General features: G+C 45.6%; 1 protein-coding gene and 1 long non-coding RNA gene across 8 annotated transcripts in view; one reads left to right on the plus strand and one right to left on the minus strand.

Moving 5' to 3' along the window:
- The window catches only part of LOC115092671, an 82,215-nt gene that overhangs the window by 36,177 nt on the left and 33,485 nt on the right, over nucleotides 1–12,553 (plus strand). The gene's annotated exons all lie outside the window — the stretch shown is intronic.
- DMTN (dematin actin binding protein) overlaps nucleotides 1–12,553 on the minus strand; it is a 124,686-nt gene that overhangs the window by 20,792 nt on the left and 91,341 nt on the right. For all 7 annotated transcript variants that reach the window (XM_029603851.1, XM_029603848.1, XM_029603849.1 and 4 more), the window contains 2 exons: nucleotides 3,749–3,814; nucleotides 3,273–3,353 (listed from right to left, as the gene is read on the minus strand). In XM_029603851.1, coding sequence (XP_029459711.1) covers nucleotides 3,273–3,353; nucleotides 3,749–3,814 — 147 coding nt within the window. The remainder of the gene's footprint in view (nucleotides 1–3,272; nucleotides 3,354–3,748; nucleotides 3,815–12,553) is intronic.

Consider the following 12,553-nt stretch of genomic DNA (forward strand, 5'->3'; position numbering starts at 1 on the left):
GGGCAAAGAAGAAGAAAAGGAAGGCACAAACCCTAAACACAAACCCTGGGAGAAAACCTGGAGAGTGGATCCTGAGCGCGACCCTGAAAGCTGTGCCAAAGCATCCCTGAAAGCGAAAGGGGGGCAGAAGCAGACCAGCACCCCCTGCTATTGAGAAGGGAAAAGACCAGGTGTGGCCTGGAGACCGGAGAGATGAGGTGCCTGCTCAGGTGCAGAGAGTGCAACAAAATCGGAGATGTGGGGGGGGGGGGGGGGGGGGCAAGGGCACGCCCAGTCAGCCCAGAAAGTACCAGAGCCAGAAGCAAGTCTCTTTCCAGGACCATCTTCCTGCTCTGCCAGTACCAAGCCCAGGAAGCAAGTCCTTCCCTGCACACATTCGCCAGCTCTTCAGCCAGAGCCCACTTCACAGGTGAACTGAGGGATATCGCCTGAAGTTGGAATCAGGGGTAAGTAAGTTAGCCATAAGTGTTAATATATTAAGCAGGCTAAGGTTTATGGCATGGGTGAAATCACCCATGGTACAGAACTTTCTTTAGGGAAAACCGATGCTTAGTGACCAGGATGTTAGAGACAGGAATTGTTATTATTTTCTAAATGTTATATCCTGCCAAATCTGATAAATAAAAGTCTGTTTCTGGGGTGAATGTACGTTATCTTTTTCCTGACTTAGGATCGAAAGTAAGGTGGGAGAGCAGCTGGCAGTGTCCTGTAGCAGACAGATCCTTGCACCCCTAAACTTGCTTACAATGCCGCTGAATTAAGCTGTCCCCAGAGCATTCCGCAAGAGGAACACCCTTTCCTGTGATGCACCCCTGCTGGCAGTGCCATTTTGAGCACATGTGGCCGGGCCTGCTATATTTGCAGCGACACAAACCACATGGTTGTGGTATGCGGGGATGCAAGGGGAAGATAGCTCAGCACAGATTCTTCCTCCCTGAGCCGTTCACTGACAGTCATGGTCTCCACGACGCTCCTTACCCAACTCTGGCCTTGCACCACAAGGAATAACCAGAAGAGCTTCCACTCTGTTTTTCTCTTTTTTTTATTTTAACTCTTAAAGAGCCAGGAACAGCCCAGCACAGTACAAACCAACAGGAAGAAAAACCTAAGGATACTTCCCTGCTGCTGGTCACTCATATGGGAAGAAGCCATCAGGAATTCAGATGGAGCCAGAACCCCTGGCTTTCAGACCCCTGGAACCACTGCGGGTCAAGCTGCCCAGGGATCTCCAACCCCTTGATTGCCTGGCCCCACCTGAGGGATGGCCCACGAAAGAACCTAACACCTTGGGGAGCTTCTCTTCTTCTATAACTTTTTTTTTCAAACTCCAGATTTCAGATTTGCATCTCTGCATCTGCTGGAGACATAGAAATACTGATGGACTGCAGGTGGCACTCTCAGGTATGTAGCAGTGCCTCAAAGTCTTTGGTTCTCTGCCTCCATCTGCTGGTAGGGATACAAAGCCACTAGTCTGGACTGATCTGGGGTACAAATAGGAAATTTGCTTATCTGTTCCATTACACTGGATTTTCAGGCACAAGCCAAAATAATGTCAGAATGGTTCTTAGCAAGAGGATAACCACAAGCTTGTGTCCACAAAGTGTATCTTAAAGAAAGATATAGCCATTGAGAATGGCTATTGTCTCCAACTTCTGTTGAAGAAGAGTCCAGAGTTACGTGTGTGTGTTATCTTTTTCAACTCATGTTTGTGAAGTCCGGGCATCGATACTTTATCACTAGCATGTTTTGCAGTTACATATTATTTTTCAAGACTTCTCTCGTATTGCCCACACCCAGTGTCCTAATGTTAGAGAGGCATTGATTCAATCAGATTTTTCTAAACAAAGAGCATTAAGCCCTCGGACCACACCTGGTCATAAACCTTGTGGATTTTGTTTAGTTTGTATAGTTTCCATGCATAATGACATTGTTTCTGTGCCTTTGTCATGTGACTATTAAATTATAATACACTACGACATGCCAGATCTCTTAAGTTGTCTATGTGATCTGATGATCATCTGACACGTTCTATGCAGGTAACATTATTCTCACCATGAGTATCAGAATGATTGAACACCGCAGTTGCCTGAAACATTCTTGGGCCACAGCAACTTTGGTTGCACATTGTGTAGCATATCAACATTCTTTCGCTGATTTACGTTTCTGACTGTGACAAGAGGATTGGAGGGGAGTAATGCACCTAAGAAATTGCTAAAAAAGGAACAGCGATGGATTTAATTGTTTGAACACCTTAGTACCTGGTGGCCTTAACTTGGATCAAGATTTGACAGTATTTTTGCAATTAAGTTTGTTTGAATCTTATGTCATAGACTGGACACTTTGTGGTTGAAGTGGAGACAACATGGTTGGGCAATCGTTTATATAAAGAACAGAGAATGGGATTTTATTATGTTGCTTTTTCATTTGTTTGAATTGGAGAGGTTTTTTTTAAAGGAAAGTCAATAAAGCTTATTTTGTTGTCTCCCAGTTATTCAGCTGGAACCTCATTATGTCATGTCCTTTATCAAAACGCGTGTTTTTAAACTCCGCCTCCCTGATGGCCAGTATTTCTAGAGGATTCCACGGAAACTCCAGTGAGACTATCAGAAGTCTGAGTGAGAGCACTTCATTCACTTAAGTTTTTTGCCTCTAATTTTGTAAAAGATTCCCCTGATGCAGACAGATTTCATGAAACATTAGCTAATGTTGGGGGTTTTATATGCATGAATAAAATTGATGGATCTTAAGTCTTTATAGATGAAAATTCTACCCTGTCGATATGCATCTATTTATTGATATTGCTGGCGAATTGGTGTCTTTTTAAAATAAAACTTCTTGATACACTGTCTTTGTTTTTGACGTGTTACACTTACTGTACATATAAACACATCTGCATATGTGTACACACACTTCATACTTACAAATGCACGTGTATATTCATACTTTACACTTATATATGGATGCACCTGCACATGTGCCCTGTCTGTAAGGTTCCCATCAACAACATATAGGGCCAGAAAACAGGGGGCCTAGCCTCAGACACAGGGACTCAGTGCCAGGAGACTGAAGCTCTCGCTTAGCTTTCTCTCCCTCTCTCCACGTTCACCTTTCCTCGTCCTCCCCCTCCCCTTCATCCTCGCCCTCCCTTGCCCTCAGTCTCTCCTGCATTCTCTCTGTTTTCCTTGCACTCTCTCACTGCAGCCCTTTCCTCTGTCTCTTCTCACCTATCCCTATGTCTGTAAATCCCTGTAAATGGTGTCTCCATCTCTCACCTCAAGCCGTGTCCTGTCAACACCAGGTGGCAGCTTTATGCGCCCTCTGTTGGTCACCATCAGCACTTCATATGGATAAATCTGAAAAAGACAAGGGTCTTTAAACACTAAACGTGTAAATTTCATGTGCCTTATATGTACACTTCCCTCTTTGCAGCACTGTCAGGATGCAGCCAGGCCTGGACTTAGACATAAGAACTGCCTAGGATACCAGATTTTGAAGGCATCTAATATCCAGGCCAAAGAGGATTCTACTATTTGCTTTAGGGCCATGTGGCTGCACAGCTTCAAAGAGGTGTCGCCATGGCAATCTGCCTATGGACGCCATAAAGCTGGCCCTAAGTGCAGCTGTCTCCCTGCAATGCTTCTAGTGCCCCACACATACCCAACTACCTTCCTGCGACACTGCCAGGGCACAGCTCCCTCCGTGGAAACATTATACAACAAGGTACCCACTCCATGGGCTGGGGCATTACCTTTTGCTCTAACATGCTGGGTAGTGAGGTTCCTCTGTCCATCCGTGATCTCTGACCATCACCATTCTGTAAGAGAAAGAAAGCCAAAGGCTTGGTAATTTTCTTGCCTGGTACGAAGGTTGCAGGCCTCACGTGCCACTTGGATAAGAGGAGTGCTGGGGAGGTTCTGGCTGTCATGGTATATGTGGGTCCAATGTGATATGAAAGTGGAGGAGGGAGGTTCTGGAAGCTAAATTTAGGCTTTTAGGTAGGAAATTGAAATCCAGAACAACCAGGGTTGCATTCTCATAAATGCTCCCTGTTGTATTCGCAGAACACAGGTGGAGCTCCAGGGTCTCAACGTATGGATGAGAGAATGGTGCAGGGATGAGAATTTTAGATTTGTTAGGAACTGGGGAACATTCTGGGGAAGGGGGAACCTATAGTGGCTGCTGGCACTAAAATTTAAAAAGAAGACAAAGCAATCTTTAAATCATGGGGGAATGCAGATAGTCGCTCAGAAGCACATGATCAGAGGCAGGAAACTTGAAAAAACAGGAAAATAATAATATTTCAATAGAGAGGTTGTGGTTAAGGCTGAAGTAGCCTAGATGGATAACAATAATAATTTTTTATTTATATTTTGCAACACTTCAAATTTGATTACATTCAGGAACTGTAGGTATGTCCCTATCTGTAGAGGGTTTACAATCTTTTTTTTTTTTTTTTTTTGGGGGGGGGGGGGGGTCATTTATGAAGCATTTTACTCATAAACACACAATGTGTATAAATAGACCCTAAGGAGTTGTCAGTAGGATTTGAACCATGGCTTCCCTGGTCATAGCCTCCTGTTCTAACCACTAGACTACTCTTCCAGTTAGAGCTCAAGCACATGTGAATGACTACACTGCCTGTATCTTATGCTAATAAGTGTGTTGTGAATATAAATAAAAAAACATACTTTAAAATGTCGTATAGTCCACTTATGTCAAACCAATCGTGAGAAGTGGAGAACATAAAAACGTGCACATTAATAGAACAACAACAAACTGGCATAACTATTATACGTGGGCTTACATCTGCAAGGGAAATCGTTGCTCTGCTTCTAAGAGAAAACTTCTTGAAATAGTAGTCCCTTTAATTGTTTGCAAAAAAGCGTAATGCCTGAAATTAGACGCAATGCACTGGGCCGAGCATTCATGTAGTCGGACCAATAATAAGAAAGGCCCAAGCTCGAAATTCCTGGAGTTAAACTTGCTTAACAGCAGGCACATTCAATAGTAATCCATCCAATGAACACAAAGGACGAGAAGGCACATTGATCGAAATTAAGTTGGATAAATAAAAAGGGTCCCTCTTTCCTAATAGTCCTAAAAACTAATGTCAATAGCTTAAAATTGAACTCTTTGTGCAACAGGTAACCAGTGTGGTTGCATAAACATTGGACTTAGATGCTCTCTCAATTTTGTCAAATCTGCAGCACTTGAACATGACACTTAGGCAACCCGATGAACAACGCATTCACGCAGTCAACTGTTAACACAAAAGCTTGTACTATGGCCCTAAAAGCTTCCCTTAACAGAATAAAACTTAAATGCTTCAACAATCTCAGTTTATAAAAGCCAGATTTCAGAAGATCAAGTGATGCATCTAGGCTGAGCAGACACTGATCTCTGCTTCTCTCAACCTTGGGCTCATCGCCTTACCTTATCTTCGTTCTGAGTATTTTTGCAGGAACCCTGAATGGCAGACAAAGCTCCTAAGAAATCACTGCCCATGATGTGGGGAGATCAAAACCTCAGGGCAATGAGAACTTGCCGCAAAACACCATCAAAGAAGGCAGCCTGCAGCAAGGAGCAAGCCTGAGATGAGGAAAATATGGCCGACGAAGCTCTCCCTATCAAAATCGCTGACTCAGTGAAAACAGTGATGGCTCAACTGGGGGACAAAATTCATACAAGCATCGATGATAAATTTGCATCGGTAGTTGACTAAGTGACCCAGTTGGTCTCTGCCCACCTAGACAACGTTATCAAGCGGGTGGAGGAATTGGAGCTCTCGTTAACTGCCACGTGGCAGCACCTGGAGACATTGGAGCAAGCACATGTGCGCACACAGGAGAAACAAGATGATCTGGTGAACAGGAACAGGAGGAATAATTTGAGAATTGTTGGTTTACCAGACAAAGTAGAAGGGCCAGATGCTGTGCAATTTTTATTTACATGGATACCAACGCTCCTTCGAAAATGGTAGAATCAAGCTGGATCGGGCTCATAGGGCCTTAGCACCACCCCCAAAGGAGAATGCATAGCCACGGGTGCTTATAATTCGTGTACACAACTTTGGAGATAAGTGCCGCGTAGTGGAGGCGTGCAGGCAGAAAAAGGACTCGAACTATATGGGTCAGAGGATATACATCTTTCAAGATTACTCTGAAGAAGTTCAGCATAAAAGAATGGAATATATGGAGGTGAAGCGTGAATTAGAACAAAGAGGGTTAACATACGCAGTGCTTTACCCTGCTCGGCTAAGGGTGCTTCATGCTGGAAAAGCTATGCTATTTGGATCCGTGAAGGAGGTGAAGGCCTTCCTGCAGAGGATTGGAGAAGAAGCCTCCGATGCGGTACCCTGAATTAACTGATCAACCTATAGCCTATTCTTGTGCCTTTCATTTTGATTTCTATAAGATGGTGCCACTTCGTTAGGAAATGGATGGCTAGTAAGAGGGGTTTTTTGGGTTTTTTTTCTTCTGCTTTACATTCTGATGGAACGGGGGACAGGGAAGGACAATGTTTCTTTTGTTTTGAATGGCAGGGAGCTGGGCCTGGGTCGGGGCAGCTGGGGGAGTGGATTCTATAAGGGATAATTGAGGGGCAAAGGATGAAGGAATGGGGGAAGGGAGGGGGGCAGGGGAAGGGGGGTGGTTTTATCTGTGAAATGGTTTTTCCTGTCACGTGTTGCACAGATATACATATTAATATGGAGTGGAGGGAAAGATTCAAATATTGGCTCCCTGTGGGTGAAGAATAGCTCCACTGCTGGAAAATGGGCGCAGAGGCCTTGGGAGGCTGTCGCGGGTGCTTTCTCAGAATACTGGATGACTGCGAAGGCAATCCAGAGATCTCACTACACTCGTAGCAGGGAAAATGGACTTACTTATGAGCCAGCTGTTTGGACTTATGTTGATATCTATGGGGAATGGGGGGAGGATGGGTTGGATGATTTGGTCAGGGGGGGGTCGAGTTTTACAGGAGCTCATGGGTCTTGGGAATCCCCCCACCTGTTTTTGCCACTGGTTAGGGGGTGGAGGAAGAGGGGTGGAGCTGTTGGGTCTAGCGACTCCCCTGGGACTGGATTTGGTTTTTGTGGGATTGCTGCCCTTTCTGGTTACTATTAGGATGTTTAATCTGGGGGATGTGTTGGGGGTTTGGTTTTGAGGTTTTGTTTTAGAAAAAGTTGGACACATGCTACGGTCATACGGTTTGAGAGATTTATATGATATGTGGGAATATTCCTTTTTCTTTCTGTTTTCATTTGAGTGGTACACTTCATTGGCAAACTGGTGTGGGAACGTGGCTAATCTTCCGAATGATATTGCTTCTCTTAATGAACGGGTTATTGGGACCCCAATAAATAAACACAGAATCTTGGGATATCTCAAGAAGAAAGGAATACAAATTGCTCTTTTACAAGAAACCCATCTAACTGTTAAAGAACATGATAAACTGGTCTGGGATTGGGTAGGGCACGTGGAATATGCCTCATATAACCCTAAAAGCAGGGGAGATTCTGCATCTTGTTGCAGAAATCCCTCCCTCTGAGGATAGATAAGGTATATCAAGATCTGGAGGGGAAGCTTGTCATGCTGGAATGCTTGCTTTTGTTATGCTGGTAGTGGACCCTTGGCCCGAGGTGGGGTCGATGCTACCCGTAGGGCAAGCCCTGCAGGTCCCCATCGTCAGGTGGAGGAGTAGACCAGAAGACGGAGGCCGACTGGAGCTTCGCCAATACCAGCCCTCGTTCCCCACAGATTGAACCCTTGGGTGCCGACTGGTCTTAAGCCGGCCTCCGTCAGATGAATCCTAGTGAATGTTCGAAGTAGGCAGTCAGGGACCAGCAGAGGTATCGGAGGGACCTAGACAGGTCCGGACGAGGCAGGATTCCAGAGGTCTGGGCGGCCAAGAGTGCAGGAATAGGTGACACCCGGGCAGTAGAAGGCTGAAGCCTAACAAGGCCAAGTCCGAAGAGATACCAGAGGCGAGGTCAGGAACAGGCTGAAGTCAGGGCAGGCAGCAGTGCTAGGCAAGGTACAGCGGAGCAAGGGTCAAAAGCCAGTAATCAGTCCTGAGCGTAGTCCAACGAAGCAAGGGTCAAAGCCAGAAATCAGTCCTAGGCAGAGGCTAGGTAGGAACTAGGGACAGGATCAGGAACAGGAACCAGGAACGAAGTCAGGAACAGGAACGAGCAACGGAGCACATGACTATCGTGGAGACCAAGGCAAGGAGTGAGTAGCGGGCCTTGCCATAAATAGCGGGGCCTGATGATGTCATCATCCGGGGCTGCGGGTTAGTTTCCCACCACGGCCCCTTTAAAGGCTGACGGGACACGCGCACGCCTAGGAGGAGACAGGACGCTGGACGGCGGCATCTCCCCACTGGAGACGGAGGGGTCCGCGGAGCAACTGGGAGCGCCCGAGGAGGCAGTGGGTGTGCAGGAGTGCAGGCGGCTGTCTACTGCCACCAGTGAGGGCAGGCCAGGTCCCGGGTGCTGGAGGTGAGTAAGCCTGGTTGTGGGCCTGCCGCAGCCGGGTCACGCAACAGCTTTATGGGTTGAACTTTGTACTAGCTTGTGTTTATGGCCCTAATGTTTCTCAGCCAGCCTTTTATAAATGGGTCCTGGAGAAAGTGGAATCTTTTTCGAATCTCCCTCTGGTGATGGGTGATGATTGGAATGTTTGTTTGGATGTGCAACTTGACAGAACCTTGAAGAGCCAAGCTGTAGGTGTAGCTGATTCTCTTAAATTTATGATGCAGTGCTTGGGATTGGTTGATGTCTGGAGAATTCAGAACCCATCGGGGAGATATTATACGTACTACTCTCTGCAATACAAGACATATAGTCATATTGATTTTTTCTTGTGCTCTGGGTTTTTAATGTGTAAGTCAGGGATGGTGGACACCTTGTCCAGTTTTATTTTAGATCACAGTCCTATTCTTTTTCCTCTGCATGTTTCACCACGTGTAGGGACAGGTCACAGTTGGAGACTTAATACTGCATTGCTTAGACAAAAAACTTTTGGGAGAATGATACATGATGCGACCAGAGAATTTTTTGAGATACACAATAGTGGTGATTATTCTCCAGTTCTTCTTTGGGAGATTTTAAAAACTGTATGGAGAGGTAAGATTATTAGCTATGCCTCGCATGCTAAGAGAGAGAGAAGGAGGAGGGAGCAATCATTAGAAAAGAAAATAGGTTATTTAGAACGTGCACATAAACGTATGGGTTTGTATAGGATTTATAGAGCATTGGAGAAATGTCACACAGATCTCAAGGGCTTGCTTATTTATTTATTTATTTATTTATTTATTTAAAAACTTTTCTATACCGTCGCTAAGTTATATACCATCGCAACGGTTTACAAATAGGCACATAGACTAAGGTTAGTAAATCTAGGATATCGTACATTCTAGGGATGTGAATTGTTTTTTGACGATTTAAAATATCGTCCGATATATTTTAAATCGTCAAAAATCGTTAGAGGCGATATTTAATAGGAATTCCCCCGATTTATCGTCAAAAATCGTAAATCGGGGGAAGGGGGAGGGGAAGGGGGAGGGCGGGAAAACCGGCACACTAAAACATCCCTAAAACCCACCCCGACCCTTTAAAATAAATCCCCCACCCTCCCGAACCCCCCCAAAATGTCTTAAATTACCTGGGGTCCAGTGGGGGGGTCCCGTTGTGATCTTCCACTCTCGGGCATCGGGCGCGTTGATAGAAAATGGCGCCGGCGCTACCTTTGTCCTGTCATATGACAGGGCAAAGGTAGCGCTGGCGCCATTTTGGTTCCTGTTCCCCGACGTCACGAGCGTAGGAGATCGCTCCCGGACCCCCGCTGGACCCCCAGAGACTTTTGGCCAGCTTGGGGGGGGGGCTCCTGACCCCCACAAGACTTGCCAAAAGTCCAGCGTGGGTCCGGGAACGACCTCCTGCACTCGAATCGTGTTGCCGTATGGCCGGCGCCATTTTGCCGTACGGCAATATGGCCGGCGCCATTTTAAGCTTAAAATGGCGCCGGCCATATTGCCGTACAGCAAAATGGCGCCGGCGCTACCTTTGCCCTGTCATATGACAGGGCAAAGGTAGCGCCGGCGCCATTTTCTATCAACGCGCCCGACGCCCGAGAGTGGAAGATCACAACGGGACCCCCCCACTGGACCCCAGGTAATTTAAGACATTTTGGGGGGGTTCGGGAGGGTGGGGGATTTATTTTAAAGGGTCGGGGTGGGTTTTAGGGATGTTTTAGTGTGCCGGTTTTCCCGCCCTCCCCCGATTTACGATTTACACACTATTTAAAAACACAAAACCGTGACGATTCGATTCCACCCCCCCCCAGCCAAAATCGATCGTTAAGACGATCGATCACACGATACACATCTCTAGTACATTCTAACAGGTGCCAATAAAGTTTGGTTACAATTTCATAAACAAAATCATTATTTGAGTAATGTTGGTCAAGTCCAGGTATATTATTGAGTTACTATCTCTTTGAGATATTACTTCTTAAATGTAGCTTACAATTAGAGGATGTTGAGAGGTCAATGCGATACGTGCGACAGAAGATATATGAACATGGAAATAAATCAGGGGTCATGCTGGCCCATTTGTTAAGATGTAGAGTTCAAAAGACACTAATTACAAAGATCAGAAAAGAAGATGGGATGGTTACTTATGCTCTTAAGGAGATAAATGAGAGGTTTCACTCCTTTTTTGCCCAGTTGTTCTCGGCGGATGATCAGGTGGGGGAAGAGGAAATTGCGGGATTCCTGGGTGGGGTGTATATGCCTAAATTGACAGATAGAAAGCTAGGTAGGCTGGCAGCACCTATAACTACGTTAGAAATACAGACAGTGATGCAGCAATTACCCAGCGGGAGAAGTCCAGACCCAGACGGATATCCCATAGAATTTTATAATATTTTATTCAGGAAGTGGCTAGACCATTGAAATATGTTTTTGACCATCTTCAGCGTTCTCCGGAGCAGACCGATAGTCTTATGGATGCAATAATAGCATTGCTCCTTAAGCTGGGCAAAGCTTACCGACCCATCTCTCTCCTTAATGTGGTTACTAAGGTATTTGCTAAAGTGTATCAGATGAGATTAGAAAGCTATATGATGGATTTGGTTGAGGTGGATCAGACAGGATTCATTAAAGGGCGATCTGCCATAAATAATACTAGGCGTCTCTTTGATGTTATCTCGATGGCACAGAAAGAGAGGAATCCAGGATTAGTCATTAGCCTCAACGCCAAGAACGCTTTTGACAGGCTGAGGTGGTCATACTTATTTGCTGTGCTGGGGAAGTTTGGCCTCCCGGACCAGTTTTGTCAATGGATAAGAGCGTTATATGCAAAGCCTAGGGCTCAGGTTCTTACTAATGGCTCCTTGTCGGAATTTTTATCAATTCATAAGAGCACATGAAAGGGATGTCCACTATCGCCCCTTCTTTTTTATCTTGCCATTGAGGTGTTAGCCTGCCCTGCCAGATATAAGCTGATCTCTTTTTGCAGGGGTTTTGGGCGGGGGTGGGGGGCAGGAAACATTATTTCTCTCTATGTGGATGATGTTCTCCTCTTTTTGTGCAAGCCTAGAGGTTAGGGACTTTGGCTATTACAGATTTTATCTGCCTTTGGAAGGGTGGCAGACTACTGTGTTAACTATCATATGTCTGAGATATTCCCTATTGGCTCATGTACTCAGAGAGACATTCCTGCATGTCTATCCCCCTTTAGGAAGGCAGCTCAATATATTAAGTATTTGGGCATAAATGTTCCTCATTCAGTAAGCGATTTATATAAATTAAACTATGCACCTGTGCTTGCTAAGATTCTGAGTGACCTGAAGGAATGGAAAGGGCGTTATATTTCTTGGCCAGGGAGGGCGAATGTTATAAAAATGAATGTGCTACCAAGATTGTTTTATCTGTTTCAACATGTGCCTTGTTTTTTACCCAATAGTTTTTTTCAGAACAGTAAATGGGGTACTCTCATGATTTCTCTGGGAAGGAAAGCCCCCCAAGGGTGAAGCTGAGAACCCTATGGTGGACTAAACACAGAGGAGGCATGGCCTTCCCGAATTTGCAAGCTTATTTTTGGGCTGCCAGACTACTGGGTCTGTTCACATGGCTACACAAAGATAGAACTGCTCCCTGGTTCTCCTTGAATTGGCTGGGGAGACCGATCTTATGTCACTTATCCTGCAGTCTCCACTGTCCCTGGGGGTAGAAGAGCATGTAGAAGAAGTCTTATAACTGCTTGCATGGTATGGGCTTGGACAGCTATGTGCAGAAGTCTTGCTTTGGGAGCTGGAATGCGTGGGCTAACTGCTATTTTGCCCTTATAGAGTTTTTTCTGTCCGTACCTTTAGCCCAGATGCTAAGCAATGGTGGGAGGCAAACCTAAGATGCTTAGGTCACTTATATGAGGAAGGGCAATTGAAATCTCTTGCTGACCTCCAGGATGAGTTTGAGATCCGGGAGCAGACACAAATACATTACAACAAGATTGAGCAGGAATTGGAGAAACTTCAAGCTGAGGGGTGGT

This window comes from Rhinatrema bivittatum, chromosome 5, assembly GCF_901001135.1.
Source record: "Rhinatrema bivittatum chromosome 5, aRhiBiv1.1, whole genome shotgun sequence".
NCBI lineage: Eukaryota > Metazoa > Chordata > Amphibia > Gymnophiona > Rhinatrematidae > Rhinatrema > Rhinatrema bivittatum.